The sequence below is a fragment of the Equus caballus genome, chromosome X (assembly GCF_041296265.1).
Source record: "Equus caballus isolate H_3958 breed thoroughbred chromosome X, TB-T2T, whole genome shotgun sequence".
Taxonomy (NCBI): domain Eukaryota; kingdom Metazoa; phylum Chordata; class Mammalia; order Perissodactyla; family Equidae; genus Equus; species Equus caballus.
The window spans coordinates 101,996,577-102,009,825 of NC_091715.1; the positions used below are offsets into that span (position 1 = coordinate 101,996,577).

The 13,249-nt window shown below is 39.2% G+C and overlaps 1 protein-coding gene across 3 annotated transcripts; it reads left to right on the forward strand.

The window, feature by feature from the left end:
* The first annotated feature begins 5,784 nt into the window (after positions 1–5,784).
* LOC102150299 (protein BEX1) lies at positions 5,785–7,613 on the forward strand. Of its 3 annotated transcripts, none has more exons than XM_005614372.4 (3): positions 6,055–6,192; positions 6,575–6,648; positions 7,001–7,613. In XM_005614372.4, the coding sequence occupies exon 3, from the start codon at positions 7,006–7,008 to the stop codon at positions 7,378–7,380; it is 375 nt and encodes a 124-aa protein (XP_005614429.3). In that variant the 5' UTR covers positions 6,055–6,192; positions 6,575–6,648; positions 7,001–7,005; the 3' UTR covers positions 7,381–7,613. The 3 variants fall into 3 exon arrangements, with proteins under 3 accessions (XP_023489398.2, XP_005614429.3, XP_070114474.1); XM_070258373.1 differs by lacking the exon at positions 6,055–6,192 and adding an exon at positions 6,403–6,425; XM_023633630.2 differs by lacking the exon at positions 6,575–6,648 and having other exon boundaries at positions 5,785–6,192.
* Positions 7,614–13,249: the final 5,636 nt, after the last annotated feature.

Genomic DNA, 13,249 nt, shown 5'->3' on the forward strand with positions numbered 1-13,249 from the left:
ATGTAGAATAAAAAAATTATTCTTCCCTTCTAGATTTTTCTGGCTGGTCTAAGAATTAAATTGGCATGAGACAGAATAACAGGAGAAAATCAAACAAATTTAATAATGTGTATACATGGGAGAAACAGGAAAACTGAGTAATTTGCCAAAATGACTGAAGCCACTGCCTTTAATACCATCTTCAGCTAAAGACAAATGAGGACATTGAGGGTAGTGGTTTGGGACTTCAAAGGGGAGGAAAGCAATTCACATGAGGATGGAAAAGCAAATGTTTGGTAAACAGATGTTTGCCATGCCTTTCAAAGACAATGAGACATGGAGAGGACTTTGATCAAATGGGCTTTGCTAGGTTGCCCCCCGTATACCACACCTAGTTCATATTATACTATAGTTATCTATGGCATTAGCTCCTTACTGGAACAGGCTTCCTATCTTAAATTCTTTTAGGAAGTTGGAGGGGGGAGGTCAAAGTTTCTTCCTGAGTCTTTTGTTCTTAAAAATAATCAGGCCAAAGAGACCCATTTTGGGGTAGAAAATTCTGCTGCCCTACAGTAATGAGCTCCCTCAGTTCCTGTTTATTTAGGAATGTCTTAATTTCTCCCTCATTTTTGAAGGACGGTTTTGCTAGATAAAGAATTCTCATTTGATTTTTTTCCTTTCATCATTTTAAATATATCATCCCACTGCCTTCTGGTCTGTGAGGTTTCTACTGAGAAAGCCACTGAGAATCTTTTTTAATAAGACTGATGAGAGTGTAAATCTTTGCTTTATTTTGGATCTTAGAGATAAAGCATTCAGTCTGACACCATTATGTACGATGTTGCCCATAGGTTTTTGTTGAACTTTGCCTTTCGCCATACACACACAAAAATGTTATCAGAGCTAATAAACAAATTCAGTTATATTGCAGGATACAAGGTCAATACATAAAAATCAATTATATTTCTATACATTACCAATGAATGATTTGAAATGGAAATCGAGAAGTCGAATTTATGTACAATAGCATCAAAAACAATAAAATATTTGGGAATAAATGTAACTAAGGAAGTGGAACCCTTGAAACTTGAAAACTACAAAACATTGTTGAAAGAAATGTAAAATACAAATAAATGAAAAGATATCCATGTTCATGAATTGAAAGACTTAATATTTTTTAGATGACAATATACCTCAAAGTGATCTATAGATCTACCACAATCTCTATCAAAATTTCAGCAATTTTTTTTTAAAAAATTGACAATCTGATCTTAAAGGTCATATTGAAATGCAAGAGACCCAGAATAACCAAAACAATCTTGAAAATGCAGAAGATTTTTGAGATCTCACACTTTTCAATTTCAGAATTTAGTACAAAGCAATGGTAAATAAGATAATATGGTACTGAGACAAAGATAGACATATAGGTCAATGCAATAGAATGGAGAATCTAGAAATAAAACCATGTGACTATTGTCAACTGAATTTTAACAAACATTCAAAGACAATTCAGTGAGAAAAGAATAGTCTTTTCAAGAAATGGTGCTGGAAAAACTGGATATCCACATGTAAAGTTACTCCCTTACCTCCTACCTTATACAAAAATGAACTCAAACTGCACCAAGGACCTAAATGTAAAAGCTATAATTATAAAACTCTTAGAAAAAAGCATAGAGATTAAGTGTTTGTGAGTTTGTATTAAGCAGATTTCTTAGATATGACAACAAAAACATGGGCAACAAAGGAAAAAATAGATAATGTGGACTTCATTGAAATTAAAACTATTGTGCTTTAAAGGGCACCATTAAGAAAGTGATAAGACAATGCATGGAATGGACTAAAATATTTGTAAGTCACATATCTGATAAGGGACTTCTACCTAGAATATATAAAAACTCTCACAACTCAATAATAAAAAGAAAAATAATACAATTAAACAATGGGCAAAGGATATGAATATACATTTCTCCAAGGAATACATGCAACTGATTGATAAGCACATGTGTAATATTGTGATTTATAATAAGAAATATATACTTGGTCTTTGTCCCTGTCGCTGGCACAGAGCTTCCAAAATCCTCAGAATTTCCTAAGAGATAAGAGGAATGGGAGCATCTTTCGTTATAACATTCAGTTTTTTGTCTTCAGTTCCTAAAATCACTTCAGAGCCATAAAGGTAAAATGGGTGTCTTGTTATTCCTAAAACCTCCTTTCAACCACAACTGAGTTTATGCTAATGAAGTAACTTGGAAATTCACTAAAGATGGGGTGGCTGGTTGCCAAGTGAACCAACCATGATTAGCGGGTTAGAACTTTCACTCTCACTCCCTGGTTTCCAGGAAGGGGAGGCGAGCGGAGGTTGAATTAATCATCAATGGCTAATGATTTAATCAATTATGTCTATGTAATAAAGCCTCATAAAAACCCAAAAGGAAGTGGTTGGCAGATCTTCCAGGTTGGTGAACCAGAATGCTTCCATGTGCTGCAGTGCCAGGTCCCAGACTTCATGGAGACAGAAGCTCTTTGGTTCAAGACCTGGGCCCTATGTATCTCTTCTTCTGGCTGCTGATTTGTGTTCTTTAATATCCTTTGTAATAAACTGGTAATCTAGTGAGTGCACTGTTTACCTGAGTTCTGTAAGCCACTCCAGCAAATTAACCAAACCTAAGGAGGTGGTCGTAGGAACCTCTGATTTATAGCCAGTGGAACAGAAGCACAGGTAACAACCTGGACTTGGAATTCATACCTGAAGTGGAGAACAGTCTTGTGGGACTGAGTTCTTAATCTGTGGAATCTGATACTATCTCCAGGTAGATTGTGTCAGAATTGAGTTGAATTGTAGGAACCCAGCTGGTTGGGGAGAAGTGCTTGATGGTGTGGGGGGAAAAACCCACACATCAGAATAGAAGCAGAATTATAACATGAAAAGATGCTCAACATCATTAGTCATCTGGGAAATGGAAATCAAAACCACCCTGAGATATCACGTTAATCTCCACTAATATGGCTAGAATCAAAATTTCAGATAATAACAAATATTAGGGAGGATGTTGAGAAATCAGAACACTTGTATACTGTTTATAGGAATGTAGTTGGTCAAACACTTTGAAAAACAGTTTGGCAGTGCCTCAAGTTATTAATCATATTGCTGCCATGAACCTTAGAAAAATTATGTTAAATGAAAAAACCAGTCCCAAATGAACACATATTATATAATTTCATTTATATGAAATGTCCAGAATAGGGAAATCTATAGAGACAGAAATTGTGTTAGTGGCTGCTTTGGCCTGGAGAGGATCTGAGGGATAAGGGAGAGATAGTTAAAGAGTACTTTTGAGTTTCTTTTTGAGGTGATGAAAATGTCCTAAAATTGGCTGTGGTGATGGTTGCACATATCTGTGAATATATTAAAAAACATTGAAGCAAACACTTCAAATGGGAAATCTTATGGTATCTAAATTATAGCTCCATAACGCTATTTTTAAAATACACAAAGAAAATCTTAGTCAGATTTGGTTATTAACCTAAGACAAGGGAAAATGAAGAGGGATTCAAGGAAGATGACCAGGTTCTGGGTTGGCCAATGAATAGTAAGGCAGAAAATAAAGGAAAAAGAAGGTCTAAGGTAAGAATAAATGATTAGAGAGAGTGAGACAGCATATATAGAGACTTTCAAACTTTTTTCTTTTTTTTTTTTTTTTGTTGAGGAAGATTGGCCCTAAGCTAACATCTGTTGCCAATCTTCCTTTTTTTATTTTTTTTTTGTTCGTTTATGTTTTGGTTTTTTTTCTTCCCCAAAGCCCCAGTACACAGCTGTATATCGTAGTTGCAAGTCATTCTAGTTCTCCTATGTGAGACGCTGCTACAGCATGACCTGATGAGCAGTGTTAGGTTAGGGCCCAGGATCCGACCCAGCAAACCCCAGATCGCTGAAGTGGAGCGTGTGAACTTAACCACTATGCGACGAGGACAGCCCTGAGACTTTTAAACTTTTTGAAGGGCAAGGAGTCACATCCTTTTTTGAGAATATGCTGAGAAGTATTTCTCCTCTCCCCAAAAAACTCTGAATATATTACCATCCCCCTCACATATACAGATGATTCTGAATAACATTTAAGAGGTTTCACAGACTTCTGTGGTGAGAATGCCTAATCTAATGTTACTCAGGATGATCAGCAGGGAGTGTTCCTCAGGTCCTGGCATAAATGAGGGAGTACTAGGGTGGGTATGGACTGGCAGATAGTGACCCTGCAGCAAAGCTGGGTCCTTCCCGAGTGTCTTGATGGTGAGTAGTGTTGTAGCCCAGGGCAGGCCACTCCAAAATATCCCAAAATAGCATATTGATTAGTTTGAATTACAGTTAGTTGAGAAGCAAAAAGGGCTTTCTGACCCTCCTGTCTCTGTTCCCCCTGAAAGCAGGAAATACATCTCCCCTGTGAAAGGCGCTCTCCCTACATCCTCATCTCCAGAGCGAGGGAACTCGGGGTGGAGAAGCCTGCGTCAACAAACTTTGCAATTTACTACCTCAAGCCTAAACTCTGCTGAAATTCCTCACTAATTGCATACCTTAAATCTAAGTTTCTTTGTCCTATCATTCCTCACAAACTTATTGCCTCTTTGTGTAAAAGATATATATACTGTCTGCTCTGTTCACTCTCCAAGCATGATCTCTCTATGATCTCCACTACATACGTCTTAAACTGGGGTTTTCTCCTGTTAATCTGGTCTTGTGTCAGTTTTGTTATTAGTCCAGCCATAAGAACACAAGAAGGGTAGAAAAGGGATTTTCTCCACCCGACAGTAGCTTAGGGTGAGGATCCCAGCAGTCTGCACTTCCTAGGCCAGGCGAGAGAGAGCAGAAACAGTCCAGGAAGGCTTCCACCTGGAAAAGGCGAAAAAGAGGAGGGAGCAGGAAGACTTGGAAGGCTCTCTGCCCAGCAGTCACTTCTCTAGGATTCTTGGAATCTGCCACCATAGAAGTGTAGAAGAGCCTCATCTGGTTTCCAGTATGAGAGCATTCGCCCCCTGGATCTGGGGCAGTGAGTTACTAGGTGGGAATTTGGGGAGGAAATGGAGGGAAGGAACCAGAGAAATTTACTCAAGTCACTACCTTGGTCACCTTTCCGTCTATATGTTTGGAGTAAGCAAACATCAGGAGCCTGAATGAGAGGCTCTGGAATGTACAGTGAGAAGACCAGCACCTTCCCCACCTCTTGTCAGAACAAGGATGATCTATCTCTGGATCCCTCCACCTGCCTCTGACTCACCAAGCTTCCCTTTGCTTAGGTCTTCAAAATCATCATTAGTAACAGCCATGAACTTTTAGCAGATGACTTCTGATGTCAGCAAATGCTTTTCCACATTTAAGGAATGTTTATTATAATAGAATAAAATATATTTATTAATAAAACTTGAAATTTGTCCCAGAAGGAAAAAAAGATGGATTATTTCCATAAAATAGCCAAGATCTGACAACTGAACTTCTCCCTGAAGATTTACTTCATTTTCAAAACACCAATGGTGTTCAGGAAGATTTCCCCTTTTTTTTCCATAAAATGTTGAAACCAGTTAGAATGTTTTAAAAATGAAGTTGTGTGGAGTCCAGAAAAAATATTTTCTGTGTCGCGAGATATTTTCTGTGTGCAGGAGAACATAAATAACGAAGTGTTTACTTTCCTAGGTTAAGTATGTCTTTTAAAAATGAAATTTCATAATGTTCATTTTTTTGAGGCATACCAGTTTTAAAAAAGAAAATAGATATTATTAGGAAGCAGATTTACAGCCAGGGAGAGGAGGAGAGAAAGCAGAAAAGGCCAGTGCCAAGACCTCAGGGGGAGGATGAGATGGACACTCTTCCTGGTAACCAGAGAAGGGCAGACCCCAGCCACAGGGTGGTGAGGCTACTTGGGGGCCCTCAGAAGAGGACCGAGCTGAGTGACAGGGCTGCTATGCGCTGGGGCCTCGCGCACGGACGGGTGGTGAGGGAGTTCGTGTGTGTGGAGGTGGCGGGGGTCCTGTTGAACTCCCCGCCGGGCGGCCGGTGGGGTTGTGGGGAGGAGGGAGAGTTAGGCGGTGATTCGGGGCCCTCACGTGACCGGAAGCTGCAGAGCCACGCAGCCTTCGAAGCAGTCATCACTCCTGTCTGGGTACCAGTTCCCCGCTGCCCTGCGCACGGCGGGCTGGCATCGGGCCCGGGCCCGGGAAGCGGAGCAGGTAAGGGCCCCGGGGCACGCGCCGAGGCCAGAGCGGCAGCGGACAGCCGACCCCGGAGACCGGAGGGGGATCGACGCAGCGGGGCCCGGCCAGCTTTCTCCACATCCGGCATGCTTGGGACAGAAAGAGTGGCCCCCTGGGGTGGGGGGTGCAGGGGCGGCAGGGTTCCAGGGAGGGCGGCAGAACAACTAAGAGCGATGGGAAATCACCCCCCGAGTTCCTGCAGGAGAATGGTGAACGCCGCTGGGGGGATATTGAGGGGGGCGCTAGGGGAAGGGCGACCAGGGGAGCCCCGGAGTGGGGAGGAGCCAGGCGGCGGCGGGTCGCGCGCGGCGCCGAGCGCTTGGCAGCAGTCCCCGCTCTCTCCACCCGGGCCCTGCAGGTCTAAGTGTCAAGTGTCGCGGCGGCGCGCTCGGGGCGAGAATCGGGAGGAGGAGACTGCAAGGATAGGCCCAGGTCGGTACGGGCGAGCACAGTGGCGGAGGTGGGGTCAGAGCCCAGTCTGAGACCCCCTCTCAGCTTCCCCATCCACTGTCCTCCATTTTCGTGCTTACAGAAACCTGGGGATGGATCTGTAGGTAAAATGGTGGGTTTTGGGGGAGGGAGAAGAGACAAGTGAGAGGGTTGGGGGAGGGCTGTGACTGGGGGGCCCCCTCGAGGACGCACGAAGCCTTTCAGGTGGGAAAAACGAAATTTAAAAAATAATCTTTGATACCCAGTGCTCTAAAAGATAAGTAGGAAGGCCTCTGTCCTTGGTGCTGATCTGTCCACCAAAAATTCAATCCTTTTCTCGCCTTTTGTCTCCTAGGAGAAATGGAATCCAAAGAGGAACAAGTGGTAAAAAATATCTACATGAAAAATACCAACCAGGAAAATGAAAAAAAGGATGAAAAGGAACAAGATGCTAATAAAGGAGAGCACTTGGCCCTCCCTTTGGAAACTGGTGAATGCGGTGTGCCTAGAGGAAATCGTGGGCAGTTCCATGTTAGGCAATCCATCCTGCAATATAGATGGGACATGATCCAGAGGCTCGAAGAGCCACAGGCAAGGATGAGAGAAGAGAATATGGAAAGGATTGGGGAGGAGGTGAGACAGCTGAGGGAAAAGCAGTTGAGTCATAGTTTGCGGGCAGTTAGCACTGACCCCCCTCACCATGACCATCATGATGAGTTTTGCCTTATGCCTTGAATCCTCATGTTTTCCTTGATGTTACTAGGGAGACACCTGCTTCCTAAGCTTACATGTTCTGGTGTACCTTTGTTGTAAACCTATTGAAGTCACTCGTTTCTGGTGGGTCTCCTATTACCAGCTTCTAGTTGAATGTTGTGTTTTTCAGATTTTGTTAGCAGGAGAATTTTACCTATTGCATGGAAAGATGCTCATTATATATTGTGAAATTAATAAAGTGGTTTTAAAAAGTCTTTGTGTTTATTCTTTTTATTTCAAATCTTATATTTATCTGTTTGATACATGAAGAGAAAAATGCTGAAATTAAATATACCACAGGATTAATGCAGGGACTCATTTCTGTGAGATAGGTTGATCTGTTTTCTTTTATATCTTCTGTAGCTTGAGAAGAAATGGAAACTATTTTTAATAACCTTATGAAAGCAGGAGGGTCACAATAAATACTTCATCACAAAATTTGGATCTTTTAGCCGGATGAATAAACCCAAGAATTCTTTGTAAATTGGGGACTATATTTGCTTGACATAATTGTGAAACAAGGTCATGAGTTGTGAACTGTGTTCACCTATTTTTGTCCCCTTCCCCACCTATTAGGCAAGACACCCTATCTTCAGATTTATCTTCAGATATTTAGCGGAGTCCCCAAAGATAGATCTTATTGGTTCAGGACTGCAGTGTCTGCTCCCCAAGCTGCAATTTCTGCCTGACAAGTGGTAGGCACTTAACAAAGTGCAATTAACTGAGTCAGGAGCTTTGAGTTCTTGTCTCAGCTTAGTCCCTGAATAAAATAACCTTGGATATGTAACTTCACTTCTCTAGAGGAGATTACTTGCAATTCAGAAAGGAACACTAGATACATTCAATAATGTCTTAGTGTTTCTAAAAGCATGCTAATCTGCCACCTGTGTGAGAATCACTTGATGACTTTCTTAAAGATATGGACTCTTGGTAATTCTGATGCATATTAATGTCTAAATGGCTACTGTGTGTTTATATTATGATCTCAGTTCTTAAATAGGAACCATAACAACTAGAAGAACATAAAAGTGGAGAGAATTCAGTGGAGAGAAGTATTAAAATTCAAAGGGTAAGAAAATTAAAAATATTTCTGGATTTACTACTAATAAAACTTAGAATTGAAAAATGTACACTAAAAAGTTAACTGGTTATCTCTTGTGGGAAATTGGGTGATTTTTTTCTTTATACTCAACTACAGTTTTTCTTAAAGAATGTGGATTACTTGTGCTAAAAATAAATAAAAGCCAATATATATCCAGGTCCAAGGAACTCTTCAGTGAGCTTATAAATTCAATGGAGGCACAAAAATCCTCATTGATAGAACTTAGATATATAGATTTCAAGTTATCCTTGGATATGGTATTCATGCCATAATTGTCTCTCATATTGAATGTGGGCAAAATCACTAGGTCCTCCTTCTAATTAATAGAATACAGTGAAAGTAATGTGATGTCACTTCTGTGATTGTATTACAGAAGATTGTGACTTCTGTCTTGCTAGGAGACTCTTTCCCATCTCCCATGCCCTTGCTAGCTTTAATGAAACAAGCTGCCATGTTAGAGAGGCCCTTATGGAAAAGAACTGAGAGTATGCCCCAGCCAACAATCAGTGAGGAACTGAGCCCTCACTTCAATAGCCTTTGAGGAAGCAAATCCTGGCAAATAACATAAGTGAATTTGGAAGCAGATCCTTCCTCAGTCAAGCCTTCAGATAAGATGCTGGCCCTGGCCAACATATTGATTGCAGCTTGGTAAAAGATCCTAAGACAGAGGACACAGATAAGCCACACTCTGACTTCTGACTCATGGAATCTCTGGGATAATATATGTGTGTGATTTTAAGCTGCTAAGTTTTGGGGGAATTTGTTACACAGCAATAGATAGCTAATACAGTATATAGCTCTAAAGGATAATGATGCTTTTTAAACATAACCACAATGCCATAATCACACATAAAAATGGACAACAATTATTTGATGTCCAGTGAGTGTTCAAATTTCCAGTGTTTTCATAAGATTTAACCCCAAACTATATAAACCAACAAGAAAAATAGGTTCCTAAACAATACTATTGGTCTTGTCATGTTGCAAATGAAAGGAACAACCTAATATAAAATTTTTTACTGGGAAGCTGACAAAAGTGTATGTTTGAAAAAGAGTCTCATATGCAACATAGGCCTGGAGCCACAGACTCTAAAAATCTAGAAAATGCTAAGAGAAAAACTAGTCTGTTGTATGCAATGAAAATATAGAGTAGGGTGAGGATCAGGGAGGGGCATCACATGTACAACATCGTAACCCAAAACAGTCATTTGATATTCCGACACCTCCTTTCGCAGGTATCTTGGAAAAACAGCTATATTTAATGAAATTTGCCAAAATAACCTGTTTAATTCTAGAATAAAAAGAATTGGCTAGAAAAAGTGGCTGCCAGGCTGACAATGTTGGAAAGATGCAGGCACAAATCATCAGATTACCAATCACCCTTGTGGTTGAGTAAGTGCCTGCAATGAAAAGTTATATTACTCTGTTGCAGTTAGAGAAAGTGTGGGACTAAGATAACAAGATGAACAAGCAGGTATATGAAATCATTTCATTATCTAGTTTAACTGAATAAGGCAAGGAATATGTTACTAAGAAGACTTTTTTTTCATGAAACATAAAATTTAGAGGACTAATATAAGTATATGGAGGAAATAATTGGTGGGTCACCAGGACTTCAAATGTTAAAAATAAGGATGCCATCTGAGAGTTGTAAATGGATAAATCTGATAGACAATGGACATAGTTTTCCATCTCTGAATAACACAAGAGATTATCTGTGAATGTGATACTGAAAAGGTCGAGAACATCTAGTATTCCAATCAATGTCATCTGGGAGTTGTCCAATGGAGGCCGGGTCATGGAAATGCTTCAAGAAGGAAAATGATAATAATAATATGCTCATGTGAAGCAGGGTCTCGATATCCTTGAGGTTAAAAAGGTAGAAGTCCAAGGGAAGATTTTAGAAGACTTTAAGGAAGAGAACTATAAAATAGACAGCATCAATGTAGGGTAAGAGGTGGCACAAGAGAGAAGGAAAGATGCAAAAACAGGGCAAAAAAACGCAATAATGAGCTGAAAGGATTTCTGACCATAATATCCAGCTGACCCCGTGAGGAAAATGCATTCAGAAAATATATAATTAATGCACACTCAAGGTACTAAAAATAAGTCTTTTTTAAAAGAATAAAAAGTAATTTCAGTTCATGCAGAACTGGAAGATAAAGTTGTCCTCTGAATGTCAAAGGAGTAAAATTCATCACACATGATATGAATCAATGTAATAAGAAGGAGTTAATGTAAAAGTTTGGGTTCCAGAAAATAACGGCATTTACAAAAGCAAAGGAAAAAGTAGATGGGAAGATATATAGGTAAGCTATGTAACACCTACAGAGATCCTCAGACAGAAAAAACCAGATGCCTAAACAGTGCCAAAGCCAGTGGTATGTAAATAAACATTTAACAACTGGGTTTCCAATAAACTATTTGTAGTGTTAGCCTATTTCCACTGTGTAAATACTCCTACTAGAGCTGATTTTCAGCTACCAACATAATGTCATAGTGAAGAGTTGAGAAGAGATATGCACATTAGCTGTCCTGAGCCAGTAAGAGCCAGCTTCATCACACCACTGGTTCCGAGCCCTCCCTTATCAAAATGGTTAAAACAGAGATGATACTATGTAAGGAAAATGAAAGATGAAAATGAGAAAATGAAATGTCTTTTGTAAAGGAGATATAGGATGAGTGCAAAGGAGAGACAGATATAAGAAAAAGAGACTGAGGCAGATAGACAGAGGTCTGGTGTATGCCATATTCCTGTGAGTAAAAGGGACTAGAGGAGTGTGTGTGTGTGTGTGTGTGTGTGTGTGTGTGTGTGTGAGGGAGACAGAGAGAGAGAGAGAGAGAGAGAGAGAGAGATTGATTAGAAGATTACCTAAACATGGATATGACTAGGCAATTTAAAAGAGGATTTGTAGAAGCACAGACTTTGGAGTCAGGCAGATCTTAGTTCAAATATTGACACCATCACTTATAAGCTTTGTGACCTTCAACAGAGTTGGTCAACCTCCCTTAGTTTCATTTCTCTTATATGTAAAATGTAGAAAGTGTTTAGCAAGATATCTGTCATATATTAAACTCTCAGTAAATGTTAACTGTTAATGTTATAAAGTATGTAAGATGAAAAAAAAAGTTTCAGTTCACTGAAAATGAGCAGTCTAATGTTTCAAAGTTAATAAAATTAGTAGATTTTTTATTTATTGATCCCTGAAGTCAAAATTTGGTATAAAAGGGATTATATTTGAGAAAAACATAGCTTGTCCCACACAGTGTCATACAATTTTTGAATCATTGTTGATATTTAATAATTGAGACATTGCACAGGAAAAGTCCAGATTTTGGTTTTCCATGAAAAATCAGTAGGTCCGTCAACCTTGGTCTTGCATTCCCACGTTGCACCAATTGACTGGAGGGAGCTTGGTGGTGGCTTTAGTCCTTTAGAAAGACACATGTTTCAATTTTACTTTTTGTACCCAGCTTTTCTCACTCACATGATCTAGTTACCTCCCTGGATCTTACAGGCAATTCAGTTGGTAGCCTCCAATCCATATCAACTGTATTTCAAAAGTAATTTGAAGCAATGGTTCAGCAAATGATTGGGATTCGGCCCAATTTGGGACTCAAGATGTTTTTGTGTTCCAAATCTGCACTGTGCAGTATGGTAACCATGAGCCACATGTGGTTATTGAGAATTTGAAATGTGACTATTGTGATCTGGGATGTGCAAAAGTGTAAAGCACACACAGGATTTCAAACACATAATACAAAAAAAGAATGTAAAATATCTTATCAATAATTTTTATACTGATTACATGTTGAAATGATAGGATTTTGGATATACTGTGTTAAATAAAATATATTATTAAAATTAATCTCACCAGTTACTTCTTACTTTTAAAGAATGTGTTTACCAGAAAATTTAGAATTAGACATGTGGCTCACATTATATTTCTATTTAAAGGAACCATTCCAAATTGTTTTTAAGATGTACCATGTTTTTTAAATTAAAAAACCTTATTTTAAAATTTTCTGAGAATAAAAATAATACACCTTCATTTTGGAAAACACAAAGGAGTATAAAAAGGAAATTTTTAAAAATCATCTTAATGCTGCTAAACATTATGAAATATTTCAGTTTCTTTTCTTTTGGTCTTTTTGCTACACAAAGCATTCACAAATAGAATCTTGTTCCATAAAAATTCGGTCATACTGCATATGCTATTTTGTATGCTCTTTGTTAAGATAATCCTTTTCCACTACCCTTAAGAGTTATTTGAAACACAGTTGCTATTTAAATAGATTAAGAAAATGAGGGGCCAGCCTGGTGGCGCAGTGGTTAAGTTTGTGCACCGTGGTTCGCCAGTTTGGATCCCGGGTGTGGACCTACACACCGCTTATCAAGCTGTGCTGTGGCAGGCATCCCACATATAAAGTAGAGGAAGATGGGCACAGACGTTAGCTCAGGGCCACTCTTCCTCAGCAAAAAGAGAAAGATTGGTGGCAGATGTTAGCTCAGGGCTAATCTTCCTCAAAAAAAAAAAAGGAATCGAATATAATAGAATTGGGAGAAAATATAGATGATTGTTTAATTTAAACATGCTAAAGTCATTTCTCAACATACAACCCAAGGCAAAAATTATGCAGAAAATACCTGCAAATAACTGATTTTAGTACATAAAAAATAAACTTTTATATGGTATAATTTTAAAAAGCAAGTGAAATACTGGAGAAATAACACATAGGAAAGACAAA